The sequence below is a fragment of the Lacerta agilis genome, chromosome 14 (genome assembly GCF_009819535.1).
Source record: "Lacerta agilis isolate rLacAgi1 chromosome 14, rLacAgi1.pri, whole genome shotgun sequence".
Taxonomy (NCBI): Eukaryota; Metazoa; Chordata; class Lepidosauria; order Squamata; family Lacertidae; genus Lacerta; species Lacerta agilis.
Window position 1 is genome coordinate 12901270 of NC_046325.1, and position 14657 is coordinate 12915926.

General features: G+C 49.3%; 2 protein-coding genes across 2 annotated transcripts; both read right to left on the reverse strand.

The window, feature by feature from the left end:
• Positions 1-52: 52 nt before the first annotated feature.
• Positions 53-3575, reverse strand: LOC117057508 (olfactory receptor 5V1-like). Its single transcript, XM_033168357.1, has 2 exons — positions 3504-3575; positions 53-1021 (listed from the first exon to the last, which is right to left on the reverse strand). Exons 1-2 carry the CDS (start codon positions 3573-3575, stop codon positions 53-55), a joined length of 1041 nt encoding a protein of 346 aa, XP_033024248.1.
• Positions 3576-12313: 8738 nt separating this feature from the next.
• On the reverse strand, positions 12314-13431 carry LOC117058509 (olfactory receptor 10AG1-like). The gene has a single exon (XM_033169699.1). It carries the CDS (start codon positions 13259-13261, stop codon positions 12314-12316), a length of 948 nt encoding a protein of 315 aa, XP_033025590.1. The 5' UTR covers positions 13262-13431.
• Positions 13432-14657: the final 1226 nt, after the last annotated feature.

Consider the following 14657-nt stretch of genomic DNA (forward strand, 5'->3'; position numbering starts at 1 on the left):
GGCTCAGAATTATTTATGTGTCCATTTTCATCTAACAGAGAAATACAGATAACTAAGCCACACATTCCCCCTTTAAGCACATATGAACTATCGCCCTCTTCAAGGTCACCTTTACTTCCTTATTCCTAAGGCTGTAGATCAAGGGATTCAGCATGGAGGTAATCACCCCAGACAACATGCTCACCATCCTGTCCCGGTCTGGATGGCGGCTGTTGAGAGGCCTAATGTAAGTGAAAATCATGGTACCATAGAAGAGGAGCACGACAATTAGATGGGAGGCGCAAGTGGAGAAGGCCTTGCGTTTCCCCTCAGCAGAACGGATCCTAAGGATGGTGGAGATGATGTAGATGTAAGAGACCAGTGTCACAAAGAAAGCCCCCACACCCAAAAACCCACCAACGACAAGGACCAACATTTCAGCTGCATAAGTAGAAGCACACGATAAAGCTTGCACTGGTGCAATGTCACAGTAGTATTGATTGACTCTATTGGATCTGCAGAAAGGTAGAGTGAACGTCATGACTGTGTGCAGCAAGGAGTTGAGGAACCCTGTGACCCAGGTAACCGCGGCCAGCTGAAGACAAAGCTTCTTACTCATGATAACCGTGTATCGTAGAGGGTTGCATATGGCCACGTAGCGGTCATAGGCCATGGCAGACAAGAGGTAGACCTCTGTCCCTACCAGTGCCACCAGGAAGTAGAGTTGTAGCACACAGCCAACAAAGGAAATGGTATTGATCTCTAACAAGAAGTTCTCCAGCATCTTTGGCACTGTAGCTGTCGGGAAGCAGATGTCCAGCAAGGAAAGGTGGCTGAGGAAGAAATACATGGGGCTGTTCAATTGAGAGCTAATTCCTATGGCAAGAAGAATTGTGCCATTTCCTACCAGCGTGATCAGGTAGATGAGCAAAATGGCAGCAAACAGGGAGAAGCGAACCACAGGGAGATTAGAAATCCCCATTAAGATGAATTCTGTCACTAGGGTGCCGTTCCCAATTTCTCCGTTCAGAAAGGAGCTTTCCTGGAAGAGTTTGAAAGCATAAGAGACACATTAAGCATGCTGAAGGCTGCAGACATGCTAGGGATTGAGAGGAGCTCTCCAAATTGGGTTTGTGAGAAGTTAAATTGCCAAATAGTACAATTCAGTGTAAGGAAATGTGAAGGGATGTTCCTTGGGGCAAACAATCCAATGTTCACATTTATCCTGACGGGGTTTGGGCTGGCAGTGCCTGATTAAGGAGCAGGGCCTTAGGGGCCTAAGTGGACAGCTCAATGGAAATGTCAACTCAGCATGCAGCAGCTGAGGAAAAGAAAGACACCATGTTAGGAAGAATAAACCTGCCATTACAATGCCATTATAGAAACCTGTGTTGACCCCACACTTGGATGGCCGTGTGCAGTTCTGGTCAGCCGGCCTCAGCCTCAAGGTGGCACAATGAGTCAGTGCATCTGGCTGGTAACCAGAAGGTTGGTGGTTTGAGCCCACCCAGGGGTGACTGTGGACAGGATCCCTGCACTGCAAGGGTTTGGACCCTTGAGGTCCCTTCCAACACTATAATCCTATGATTCTAAGAAGGATACTGTAGAAATGGAAAATGTTCAGAAAAAGGGGCAACCAAAATTAGTAAGCGGTTTACTATGTGGGAAGGTTACAACTAGGACTTCTTAAGTTTTTTTGGAGGGGGGGGTCAAATACCGTGGAGACATCATAGAGGTGTTCGCAATAATGCATGGTGCTGAGAAAGAGGATAGGAAGAGGTTTTTCTCTCCCTTACATAGTACTAAAACCTGGATCCATCCCATAAAGCTGAGTGTTGGTAGAGTCAAGAAAAAAACAAAAGAAATGACTTCTTCACACAGTGCATATTTAAACCCTATAATTCACTCTCACATGATGTAGTGATGGCCAACAGCTTGGGTGGTTTTGAACGAGGATTAGATATATCTATGCTAAAGCACAGGGGAAGAACAATTTTGACAGACCACTTATTCCCTCTCCTGGGTCCAGCTGCTCACTCTCTAGCTCATTGCTTCTCTCCTCAAGTTCTACCTGTATATCTATATCTGTATCTATATCTATTTTTTCCCAAAAAATTATTAATTTTTAACAAAACACAAACAGAACACTACATACAATAAAAAAACAATATAACAAAATACAAAACAAAAACACTTATTTAAACCTATCTATCCTTCTTTATAACGTTGTAAATTGACTTCCTCACATCCTCTCCGTCTTCTTTCCTTGTACGTCATCTTTAGTAATTTCTTTACCTTTTTCTATTCTCATATCAATACTCTAATCATCTTATCTTATTTAATAACCTTAACATTACTTCATCTATTTCTACATCTTATCTAACTTCTATATCTGCAGCTTGACTATTTCTTCCTGCTTGTTTTAAATACTAATTTTAGCATACTTCTTCAAATATACTTTGAATTTTTTCCAATCTTTCTCCACCGCATCGTCCCTCTAGTCTCGGAGTTTCCCGGTCAGTTCAGCAAGCTCTTTCATCTGCCATTCTTCAGTCATTGGTATATCCTCTGTCTTCCAGTTTTTTTGCTAATAAGATTCTAGCTGCTGTTGTGGCATACATAAAGACTGTTCTGTCCTCTCTTGGGATTTCATGATTTAAAATACCCAGTAGGAAGGTTTCTGGTTTTTTACTAAATGTATTTTTCAACATCTTTTTCAACTCATTATATATCTTCACACAGAAGCCTTCTATTTTCGGGCACGTCCACCACATATGAAAAAATGTCCCTTCTACTTACTTACATTTCCAGCATTTATTACATTGCCCATGATACATTTTTGCCAACTTATCTATATCCTCTATCATGCCAATTGCTATCCCCTCAAGTTTTCTAATTAACAAACAAAAAAAAGACTTTTTCTTCAGATCTGAATGTGTAGGTCATAGAATCACAGGGTTAGAAGGGACCACGAGGGTCCTCTAGTCCAAGCACCTGCAATGCAGGAATCTTTTGCCCAATGTGGGGGCTCAAACCCATGATCCTGAAATTAAGAGTCCCGTGCTCTACCAACTGACCTATATCCCAGGTCCTGGTTGTGAAGACTGATCTACAAGAGGCAGCATAGCTCACCCCACCCTCAGTCAAAACTTGCTTCTTAGCCATTTTGTTAGAGATACATACTGTGCCGTACGACAGCATTGAATCTGGGCTTTCCTCCCCTCCCTCCCCCCCCACACACACAACCAGTGAGACCCGAAACCTGCATAGTACTTAGCAAGAGTCTTCTGAATGTATGCTGCTCCCTTCAGTCCCCCTTCCATCCTGAGACTGTGAATTGGCAGACTCTGGGGCGTCACCATTCCTTTGTTCCTTCCCTGGCTTTGCTTGAAGAAGATAACATAACAAGAGCCAGTTGAGTCAGATCAATGGACCATCTAGTCCAGCATCCTGTTCTCACAATGGACAACTAGTGCCTGCCTGTGAGAAACCCACAAGCATCACCCATGGACAAGAGAACTCACCTCCTGCAGTTTCCAGCAGCTGCTTTCCAGAAGCATTTCTGCCAGCGACCATGGAGGTGGAAAGTCCCACATGTTGCAACCTTTTCTCATAGGGGTGTTTCTCCATCTCCTTGCTCATTTTGGTGGCCCTATTCTGAACCTTTTCCGACTCTATAATATCCTTTTTCAGGTGAGGCAACCAGAACGGTACACAGTATTCCAAAGGCAGCCATACCATACATTTGTATAATTGCATTATTATACTGGCACAGGTCCCGATACAGATCCTTGGGGGACTCCACTTTCTAAATCTCTCCAGTTGGAGAAGTGTCCCTTTATTCATCTCCTTCCCTTCTAACATAACCAATTCCTAATTCACAAGAGTGTTTGCCACCTAACCAGCTGAAGCCGTCTGGAGAACTCAAACATTTGCTCACCGTTTCCTAATATTTTGCTGAGCCTAATACAGTCTTTACTCGAATGTGAATTTTTGAATTTTTCTGTGAGAATGCTCATCTAAGACATCTTCCTATTCACCTGAACATCCTTTCCAGAACATTCCATATATCACTCCCATTCCATAGATCCTTTCTACTGAGGAGCCTTGCTCCTTCTATCTGTACTAGCTAAGGGCTTATCTACACTCACCTTTCCTCTGTTCTTTCCAAGCACAGTCTGCATTCTAAATCTCCATGTCCAAGCGCCGTTTTTTGTTGTTGTTGTTGTTGCTGCTGCTGCTGCTGCTGTTGTTGTTGTTGTTCCAGAGCTTTGCCTGTGAAAAGCCACTCTCTAAAGCTCAATAGGAGCAAACAGCAATCTGTGGAGAAGCCGAATTGATGTTTGCTCTGATTGAGCGCTAAAGAGCATATTTTCATGGGGGAAACTTCGAGGCAAAAAAGAGGACATGGAGCTTTTAAGTGTGGACCTGTACCTGGAAAGAGTGGGGCAAAAGGTGAGTGCAATTTGCCCTTATAAACATTACGTGTTCCCAGCTTCCTTCATTCTTGACCTTAATCATAAAAATACCCCCATTAAACCAATAGCTAATACACACTTGCAATGACTGGCGCATATTCACACTTAAGAATGCCTCTCATCTGCCTTGAGATCAAGGAAGAGTCTGTCTGTTCCTCTGTCAGCACAGCCTTTCCCTTTAAGTCCCAGCATGAGGAGCACAAGGGAATAGCAGGCGCCAGAGCTCTGCCTCAGTGCCAGCAATCATCTCTTTATGTCTCCAATGACCAATGATAAGACAAAAAGGTGTCCTTCATTTCCCAGCACAATAAGCTGCAGCCCTGTGAATAATATTCATTCCAGAAGCTGCTCCCTGCAGTGTTAAGGAAATGCAGTCTGTGTTATTCCAGGTCACCAAAGTCTGAAGCAGTTCGGGTCCATGATTTATTTATTTTTAAAGTTCAGGAGCTGCAGAGACTGGGCCTTCAGGTAGTTGAAGACACAAATTTTTGGTGGGCTTCTATCATGTCTTGTGTGTGCAGGGGCGTACCTAGGCTCCCTTGCACCCTTGACAAGGTGCTGTATTGGGGCCTCTGAAGTCGGAATAGACCGGGGACCAGAAACTCATTACCTTTCATTTCTTTTCATGCCCCACCAGTGACTTTCTCAATGGCAACTGTTATGTACTGAGTTGAATAGGATCCAAACTGCAGCAGTCTGATTGGTCCTAGAACAATAGGATTGAGATTGCAGCAGTCTGATTGGTCCCAGAACAATAGGATTGAGATTGCAGCAGTCTGATTGGTCCCAGAACAATAGGATTGAGATTGCAGCAGTCTGATTGGTCTGCAGGAGCCACCCAATCCAGCTCCAGGTGGAAGTGAATCCGCACTCTGATTGGCATACAGGAGTATCCCGGAATTAGCCAATCACGTGGGGCCCATTGTGTAAATAGTGTATATAAAGCAAACGTTTTGGGGAAACTACATTCCTCACTACTATGAGCTGAATAAAGAGCATGAAATTCACACTCGACTCCGGCGACGAAGGTGGGATCCCGCTGAGCTGACTGCCACACACAGCACCGCAACAACGCCACCTGCCGCACAGCTGCCTCGCACCGTGTATCCAGGCTTCAGCTCCGGGTCCCAAGGAACTCAAGATGGCAACGGACAGCAGCTTCTCGCCGTTCAACCCAGCATCAGGAGACTGGGAAGGATACGCCACCCGTTTCACCTTTTTCTAGAAGCTAAAGGGGTCACCAACGATGCCAAGAAGAGGGCGATATTCTTCAGCGTCTGCGGAGAGGAGACATTCGAAATCGCCCGGGCTCTCCTTGCGCCTGATGATGTCGCTACTGTTCCTTACAAAACAGTAATGGAACGGCTGAAGGGGCACTTCTCGCCACAGCCCTCGGTGGTGGCTCGTCGAAATGCCTTCTATGCAAAGCGGCAAGCCCCTGGGGAAACCATAACGGGGTTTGGGACCTCCCTCCGCCAAGCCGCTCGGTTCTGCAACTTCTCAGAGTTGGAGAACATGCTGCGTGACCGCCTCGTCGGTGGCCTGAGGGACGAGAAGCTGCAACGACGCCTCTATGCCAAGAAGGACCTAACATTCCAGGTCGCTCTGGAGGAGGCCCTGGCAACAGAAGCCGCCGAGAGGTCAATGCAAGAGGCACGGCCGAGCGTGCCGTCCCAACCAAGGGTCCACCACAAGGACCTCATCAACGATTCAGGATCAGACAGGGAGGAGGTGCACAGAGTACAGCGGCGCACTCAAGCAGTGCACACACCACAGCTGCATCGACCAGAAGGAGGGAACTGTGCAAGCTGCGGGGAGAATCACGAGAGGAGGACCTGCCGTTTCCGCAATGCCGAGTGCAGGCTGTGCAGAAAATCAGGCCACATCGCCCGGGTGTGTCGGGCTCGGCCTATCCGATGCCAGGCATCAGATGACCACCCCAAAAGCCCCAGGTCCCGGGCCCCAACGCACCAAGGCAACTCGACAGAGACCACGGACTACCAGGTATACCAGTTGCCCCACCCCAACATAGAGAAAATTTATGTAGAGGTACAGATAGAGGGGGCCCCATGCCACATGGAGCTGGACACAGGTTCAACCCTATCCATAATCTCGGCACGGACTTTAAGGAAACTGTGCCCTAGTGGGGGTCCCAAACTCATGCCGGCCCCATTCACCCTCCGGGACTTCCAGAAACGTAAGGTCCCCACAATGGAGGTGGGGACCTTCAGGGTGCAATATCGAGGGCGGACGCGGCAACTGGACTTGCTCGTGGTCAAGGGCTCCTACGTTAGCTTACTGGGATTGGCATGGTTTGGACCACTGGGGCTAGCCGTCACCGGGGTGAACCGCACTAGCTTACAAGTGGATGTGGACGCCATATGCAAGGAGTTTCCGGCAGTTTTCAATGGGAAATTGGGACAGTATACGGGCCCCCCCATTGCCCTACAGCTGGACCCCGCAGTACGTCCTGTCAGGCTCAAGGCCCGCCGGGTCCCGTTCGCCCTGAAACCCCGTATAGACGAGGAATTGGACCGGCTCGTGGAGCAAGGAGTGCTGGAGCCTGTGCCTAATGCCACCTGGAAAACCCCGATCGTCACACCCGTCAAGCCTAATGGTTCGGTCCGCATCTGCGCAGACTACAAATGTACTATAAACAAGGCCCTCATGGCCCACGCATACCCAGTGCCAGTGGTCAGCCATGTCCTCGCCACCCTGGCTGGGTCAAAAAAAATTGGCAAGCTGGACTTGGCCCAAGCCTATCAACAGCTGCCAGTAGATGAAGCCACAGCAGAGGCACAGACGATTGTGACGCACAGGGGAGCGTTCAAGGTAAAGCGGCTGCAATTCGGTGTCAGCATGGCACCAGGCATATTCCAGAATCTAATGGACTCGCTGCTTAAAGGGATTCCTGGCGTCACCCCCTTCTTCGATGATGTGTTGGCTGCCGGGCCCACGGCAGAGGAGTTTGAGGACCGCCTTCGCACCGTTCTGCATCGTTTCCAGACAGCGGGTCTCAAGGTGAAGCGGGAAAAGTGTCTACTAGGAGTGCCTCAGGTGGACTTTCTGGGATTTATGGTGGATGCAGAAGGGGTCCACCCGACTGGGGACAAGGTACGGGCCATTTGTGATGCCCCAGCGCCCAAGGGCAAGACTGAACTTCAGGCCTTCTTGGGGCTATTGAACTTTTACCATGCCTTCCTTCCCCATAAGGCAGCAGTAGCAGAGCCCCTACACAGACTCCTGGACAAGCGGGCCCCTTGGGTGTGGGGCCAGCGCCAGGAGGCCGCATTCCAGGCAGTCAAGGACTTGCTCGTCTCAAACTCGGTCTTGGCACACTTCGACGAGAGGCTGCCGGTGGTGCTAGCATGTGATGCCTCACCCTACGGCATCGGTGCTGTCCTTGGACACCAACTCCCAGATGGAAGAGAGGTGCCAGTGGCATACTTTTCCCAGACACTCACCGCAGCTGAGCGGAACTACTCGCAAATCGACAAGGAAGGTCTGGCAATCGTGAAGGGAGTAAAAAAATTCCATGATTTCTTGTACGGGCGGCCCTTTACCGTGGTGACTGATCACAAGCCGTTTCTTGGTTTGTTTGCCCCCGAAAAGCAGACCCCCCAAGTGCTGTCTCCTCGCGTCCTCAGGTGGTCAATTTTCCTTGCCGGCTACCAGTATGCACTGATTCACCGCCCTGGGAAAGCGATGGGCCACGCAGACGCCCTCAGCTGGCTACCACTACCAGAAACAGGCCCCGACCCAGCACCCGCACAAGAGGTTATGAGCCTGGAGCTGCTTCCCGGCCGCCCTATTCAGGCACAAGAAGTTGCACACCATTCCAAGAAAGATAGGGTCATCTCCCGGGTCCTGGACTGGGTGTGGAGGGGATGGCCCAGCAGCAGCCCCGGGCCAGAATTCGCTGGCTACACAACCCGTAAACATGAACTGTCGGCCCACAAGGGGTGCCTGTTATGGGGAAGCAGGGTCGTCGTTCCTGAGCCCCTTCGCAAAAGGGTCCTTGCAGCCCTACACGAGACACACCCAGGGGTAGTGAGAATGAAGGCCCTCGCCAGGAGTTATGTATGGTGGCCAGGGATTGACGGAGAGATAGAGACCTGGGTCAAACACTGCCAGGCCTGCCAAGAATCCCGCCCAGATCCCCCAAGGGCCCCAGTGCAGTCCTGGGAGTCCGCCCGAGCACCATGGTCACGCCTGCACATGGACTTCGCGGGTCCCTTCCAGGGGAAAACATTCTTCATAGTGGTGGACTCCTACACCAAATGGCTGGAAGTCGCACTGGTACCATCCACTTCTACGTCCGCAGCCATCCAGGTACTACGCAGGCTGTTTGCAACCCATGGACTCCCTGACACTCTCGTCTCAGACAACGGAACCGCATTTACATCAGAAGAATTCCAGACCTTCACAGCGCAGAATGCCATCCGCCACATCCGCTCAGCACCATTCCACCCTGCCACCAATGGCCAAGCAGAGCGCATGGTGCGGACCACCAAGGACACCCTACGCCGCATGACGCAAGGGGACTGGGAGTACCGCCTTGCCACATTCCTTCTAGCACAGCACAGCACCCCCAGCTCAACGACTGGCCGGAGCCCCGCGGAACTACTAATGGGCCGGCGCCTCGCAATCAGACTGGACCGCCTCCACCCCGACAGAGCTCAGGATGAGGTAGTGGTGGGTGAAGGCAGGAACCCCCGGACCTTTGTGGCCCAGGATCCAGTGTACGCAAAGAATTTTGGGGCAGGCCCGGCATGGGTACCCGCCACAGTCACCAGGGTGACGGGCCCCGTGTCATACGAGGTGCTAACAGAGGGGGGACAATGCTGGCGCCGCCACTGCGACCAGCTACGGCGATGATTCCCAGGAGAAAACCAGGAGGAGGACAGGTCAGAGGAGTCCCAAGGGAACAGTGGGGCATTGAGACCCGTAGAGCAGGAGGGGCCGGCAGGGGAGGCAGAATCAGTAAATACTGAGAGGACCCGTGAGGCCGAAAGGGCACCGGAACCAGAGCCACGACAGAGCGAGCTGGTTGTGCCAGACCAAACAGCCCCATCACAACCAGCAGCCTTGGAACACGAGCCTGAACCAGAACCCATGACCAGGGAACAGCCCAGGCCGCAACGCACACGTAGGCGGCCAGCGTACCTTGAGGACTATGGATGCAACCTCCCAGGCAGGACTGGAACTTAGAGGGGAGGGGTGTTATGTACTGAGTTGAATAGGATCTAAACTGCAGCAGGCTGATTGGTCCTAGAACAATAGGATTGAGATTGCAGCAGTCTGACTGGTCCCAGAACAATAGGATTGAGATTGCAGCAGTCTGACTGGTCCCAGAACAATAGGATTGAGATTGCAGCAGTCTGATTGGTCTGCAGGAGCCACCCAATCCAGCTCCAGGTGGAAGTGAATCCGCATTCCGATTGGCATACAGGAGTATCCCGGAATTAGCCAATCACGTGGGGCCCATTGTGTAAATAGTGTATATAAAGCAAACATTTTGGGGGAACTACATTCCTCACTTGTTGGGAAAGATGGAGGGCACAAGGAGAAGGGGACGACAGAGGATGAGATGGTTGGACAGTGTTCTTGAAGCTACTAACATGAGTTTGGCCAAACTGCGAGAGGCAGTGAAGGATAGGCGTGCCTGGCGTACTCTGGTCCATGGGGTCACGAAGAGTCGGACACGACTGAACGACTGAACAACAACAACAACATTCCTCACTACTAGGAGCTGAATAAAGAGCATGAAAATCACACTGGACTCCGAGTATCTTTCAGTGCTGTATTGGGGCCTCTGAAGTCGGAATAGACCAGGGACCAGAAACTCATTACCTTTCATTACTTTTCATGCCCCACCAGTGACTTTCTCAATGGCAACCATGGTCAGGGCTGCTCTTCCCCTCCTCCTCCTCCATCGGTCCATTTTCTGAGCATGCAGGTGGGCTCCAACCACTCCGAGCCAGAGTGTAGAGTCACGGTTTTTGTGCTCCCCCTGGGCCTGGGCCCTTGGTAGGGAGGCTGACCTCACCCACCCCTAGGTGAACCCCTGCATGATGTGTGTTTGAGTTTGTTCTAAATAAAGTAGTTTGGCCAGCATCCCTCCTGTAAAGAGAGCATCTTACATTCCCCACAGTTCAGCTACTTCCCTCACGAGCTTAAAAGGCCACACCTAGGGAGCCTGAAAGCAAGCCCTGTCTACGTATTTTGAGTCCTTACAAACAAGCGTCTACAGATGCAGCTCAGTCAGCTTCTGAATGAGCCCCAGAGCAGTTACAAAACTGTGAGGAGATTATGTCAAAGCAGTTATGGAAACAGTTATGGAAGGTCATTGCTAAAGGGTAATGAATGTATCCCCCCCAAAAAATTACACATCACTTGGGAAGATAGGCGAACTAATGCCAGTGTACTGGAAGAAGCAAAGATCACCAGTGTCGAAGCAACAATTCTTCAACATCAACTTTGTTGGACTGGTCATGTTGTTCGGATGCCTGATGGTCGTCTTCCAAAGCAGCTACTCTATTCCGAACTTAAAAATGGAAAGCGTAATGCTGGTGGTCAACAAAAGAGGTTTAAAGACTGTCTCAAGGCAAATCTAAAAAAAAAAAAAGTAGTATAAACATCAACAATTGGGAAACATTGTGAGTGCTCCAATTAGAGAACAGCCTTTACCAAAGGTGCCATGGACTTCGAAGATGCTCGAACTCAGGACGAAAGGGAGAACGTGCTAAGAGGAAGGCATGCTTGGCAAAACCCTCACCATGATCAACTCACATCCAGAAACCTATGTCCCCACTGTGGAAGGATGTGTGGATCCAGAATTGGCCTCCACAGTCACTTACTGACTCACTGTTAAAACTGTGTTTATGGGAGACAATCTTACTCGGCTACAAGTGATCACCAAAGAAAGAATGAAAGGAAGGAAGGAAGGAAGGAAGGAAGGAAGGAAGGAAGGAAGGAAGGAAGGAAGGAAGGAAGAAGCCATCTCCAGCTCTTCTACTTAGGGCTTATACACACTTACCTTTTGTCTCGCACTTAATAGGCAACAGGTCCCCACTTTCCCAGTCCATGTCAAAGCAAAGGATGTTTGTGTTTTGGTCTTGTGCTCTCGTGTGAATGAGCTCCTTCCCATGAGAGCTCAGAACCAGAAAATGAGGGTCCTGATTTTGATCAGCAAGATGTTGGAGGTATGCAATACGCAATTGCACCATGACCCCTCTCCTGCCCCTCTGTGCCTGGCAAGAATTAATGCTTAATAATTTGTCTACTTTGTCATGTTTCACCCAATGAACCTCGATTATCTGGAAAACCATGATCTATCTCCATTGCTCCCCAAAGTACCTAACAGGGGCATTCTGTGGTGCAGATTAAATGATCGGAGTATTACCTACACTTACCTCCTTTTGGTATTCTGGTTAGTGTGCCGGTTGGGTTGTCTCTACCAAACCAACCATAATTTGTCCTCCAGTAACACAGAGCCGGAATCTCTGTGGGAGGCAGTTCACCTAGCATAGGGGCGGGAACCTGTAGCTCTCCAGATGTTGTTAGACTTCCAACTCAGATTAACCTCAGCCAGTATAGCTGAAGGTTAGGATTTATAGGATTTGTAATCCCACAGCATCTGGATTGCCTTGCCCCTGCCTTAACCCATCATTTGAGCTCAATTCCTTCCATTATTCATGTTTCCTGAACACAGGGAAGCAGCTTGGAGCTGTTTAGAGGCACATGTCCTCAGCAAGTGTGGTAAGAATTTAGATGAAAACAGGTTTTCTGTCAGAAAAGTTTTATTCAAAGGTTTATTACATGGGTAGTGCCCTGAGGCACCATCCCAGCGACAATCACTTTTTACATTCCACACAGCGTAGTTTCCTACCCATGGTTTTCATCAAGGCCACTTTGACCTCCTTGTTCCTCAAACTGTAGATTATGGGGTTCAGCATGGAAGTCACAACTGTGTAGAACAGGGCCAGGAGCTTGTCGCTCGACGCCGAGTAGCTGGATTTGGGCCTAAGGTACGTAATGATGCCTGAACCGTAGAACAGGGAGACGACGATGAGATGGGATGAGCAAGTGGAGAAGGCCTTACGCCTGCCCTCGGCCGATGGCATCCTCAAAATGGAGGTGATGATGTATATGTAGGAGGCGAGGATCAGAAGGAAAGGGGCTGTGATGAAAAGGACAGCCACCATATAGACTGCAACAACGTTCATTGAAGTATCGCCACATGCTAGCGTCAGGAGGGGAGGGATGTCGCAGAAGAAGTGGTTGATCCTATTGGGCCCACAGTAGGTCAGGCTAAAGACATAGTTAGTTTGACCCAGTCCAACCATCACTCCCACCGACCACGAGGCCACCGAGAGCTGGGCACAGACTCCTCGGTTCATGACCACACTGTACCGCAGCGGGTTGCAAATGGCCACATAGCGGTCGTAAGCCATGGCAGCAAGGAGACAGCATTCCGTGATGCCAAAGAGGGTGAAAAAGTACATCTGGGTAGCACAGCCCCAGAGAGAGATCCTCCCATTCTCCGACAACAGGTTAGCCAGCATCTTGGGGACAATGGCTGTTGTGTAGCATATCTCCAACAGCGACAGGTTAGTCAGGAAGAAGTACATGGGCGTGTGGAGGGCCGGGTTTAACTTGATCACGGTGGTGATGATGGAATTCCCGGCGAGCGACACGGTGTACATGGAAAGGACCAGAGCAAAAAGGAGCATTCGCCGCTGCGGCAGCCCAGAGAAACCGACAAAGATGAATTCGCTCACCAGGGAAGAATGATTGGCCATGGCCCGCAACAGAGAAGGACTCAGCTGCAGAAGATCAGAGACATAGATGGTGAAAGCTAGCCAGTCGCAAACGATCTACAGTTCTCTTCCCATTGCTTAGCACAGGGTTTACCCACACTCACCTTTTTCCTCCAGAAGTTTTCCCAGAAAAAAAACCTGCTCTTCAGTACTCAATCAGAGCAAACGTCAATTCAGGTTATCTGCGGGTTGCTGTTTGCGCTGATTGAATTTTAAAGAGTGTGTTTCTACGGGGAGAGCACCAGAGTGGCAGGGAAAGGGTTCTTGGGCGCTGCGGTTTAAAGTGCAGGCCATGCCTAGAAAGAGCAGAGGAAAGGCGGATGAGCCCTGGCAGAGGTTTCAGGACTTAATTTCAACTTATCTGACACACACACTCCGACTTGGAAGTCGCCCCTTTTAGCGTTCAGATGTATGGGGTTGTGGTGTGGAGCTAAGTTGAAAAAAATATACACACACAGGATTTCAGCAGGAAGTTACGGGGCGTGCAAAGGTTGGGAACGAAGCAGCGTGTCCTCTTCAAAACTTTTGTGGGAGCAAAATAGTATTGAGAGCGGCATCACATATAACCACAGCAGTACCCCGATGAGCACAAATAAACATGAATGCACAACAGAGGGGACTTTGAAGGATCCCATGAATTGAATATGCTGCGGATTTTCCCCATGCAAGGAACACATTTTGCCGCTGCTCAAAGGAAAACCCAACTGTTCACTTACCTGGCATCTAATCTGGAAAGAAAAGGCATCTAACACGTTTCTTTCCCAGAAAAACTGACCCGTGGAAGACCTCTGATCATCCTATGTGACAGTCGGTGTTTTCAGGATGGGGAAGGCTGAGCCAATCCGTTTTTCTGTTTACAAAAATGAGCTGGCTGATACTTCTGGAAAGCTCACAGGGACGACACGAAGACAGGAGCTCAGCTACATTGTTTGTCCCCAGTACCTGATCTTCTCCAGAAGAAGTAGATTGCATGTAAACGTGGAGATCATGTTTTGCAACCAAGACTAACAGCTGTGGACAAACCCAGCTTCTGTTAATTTGCCTAATATTTGAACTATCACATGGTGATCTTGCTACACTGGAATTACTCCCGAGGCAATTTTTAAAACTCAAAATGAAGTTTTGAAATCAAGTTTTGACTGATCAATCAATGCATACTTTACAGCCTTAGGGGGTGACTCAGTGGAGCATTTGCCAAGGCTGGCTGTAATGCCAAACCGATTCATGGGAAAACACCAATCTCCAAATGAACTATAGAATGCAGGTTCTGCTGAAGGAAGCCATTTGGGCCTGTTGCTCTCGAGATGTTGTTGGGTTACAAATCCCATCACCCCTGACGGCTGGCCATGCTAGCTGGGAGTACTGAGAACTGAAGTCC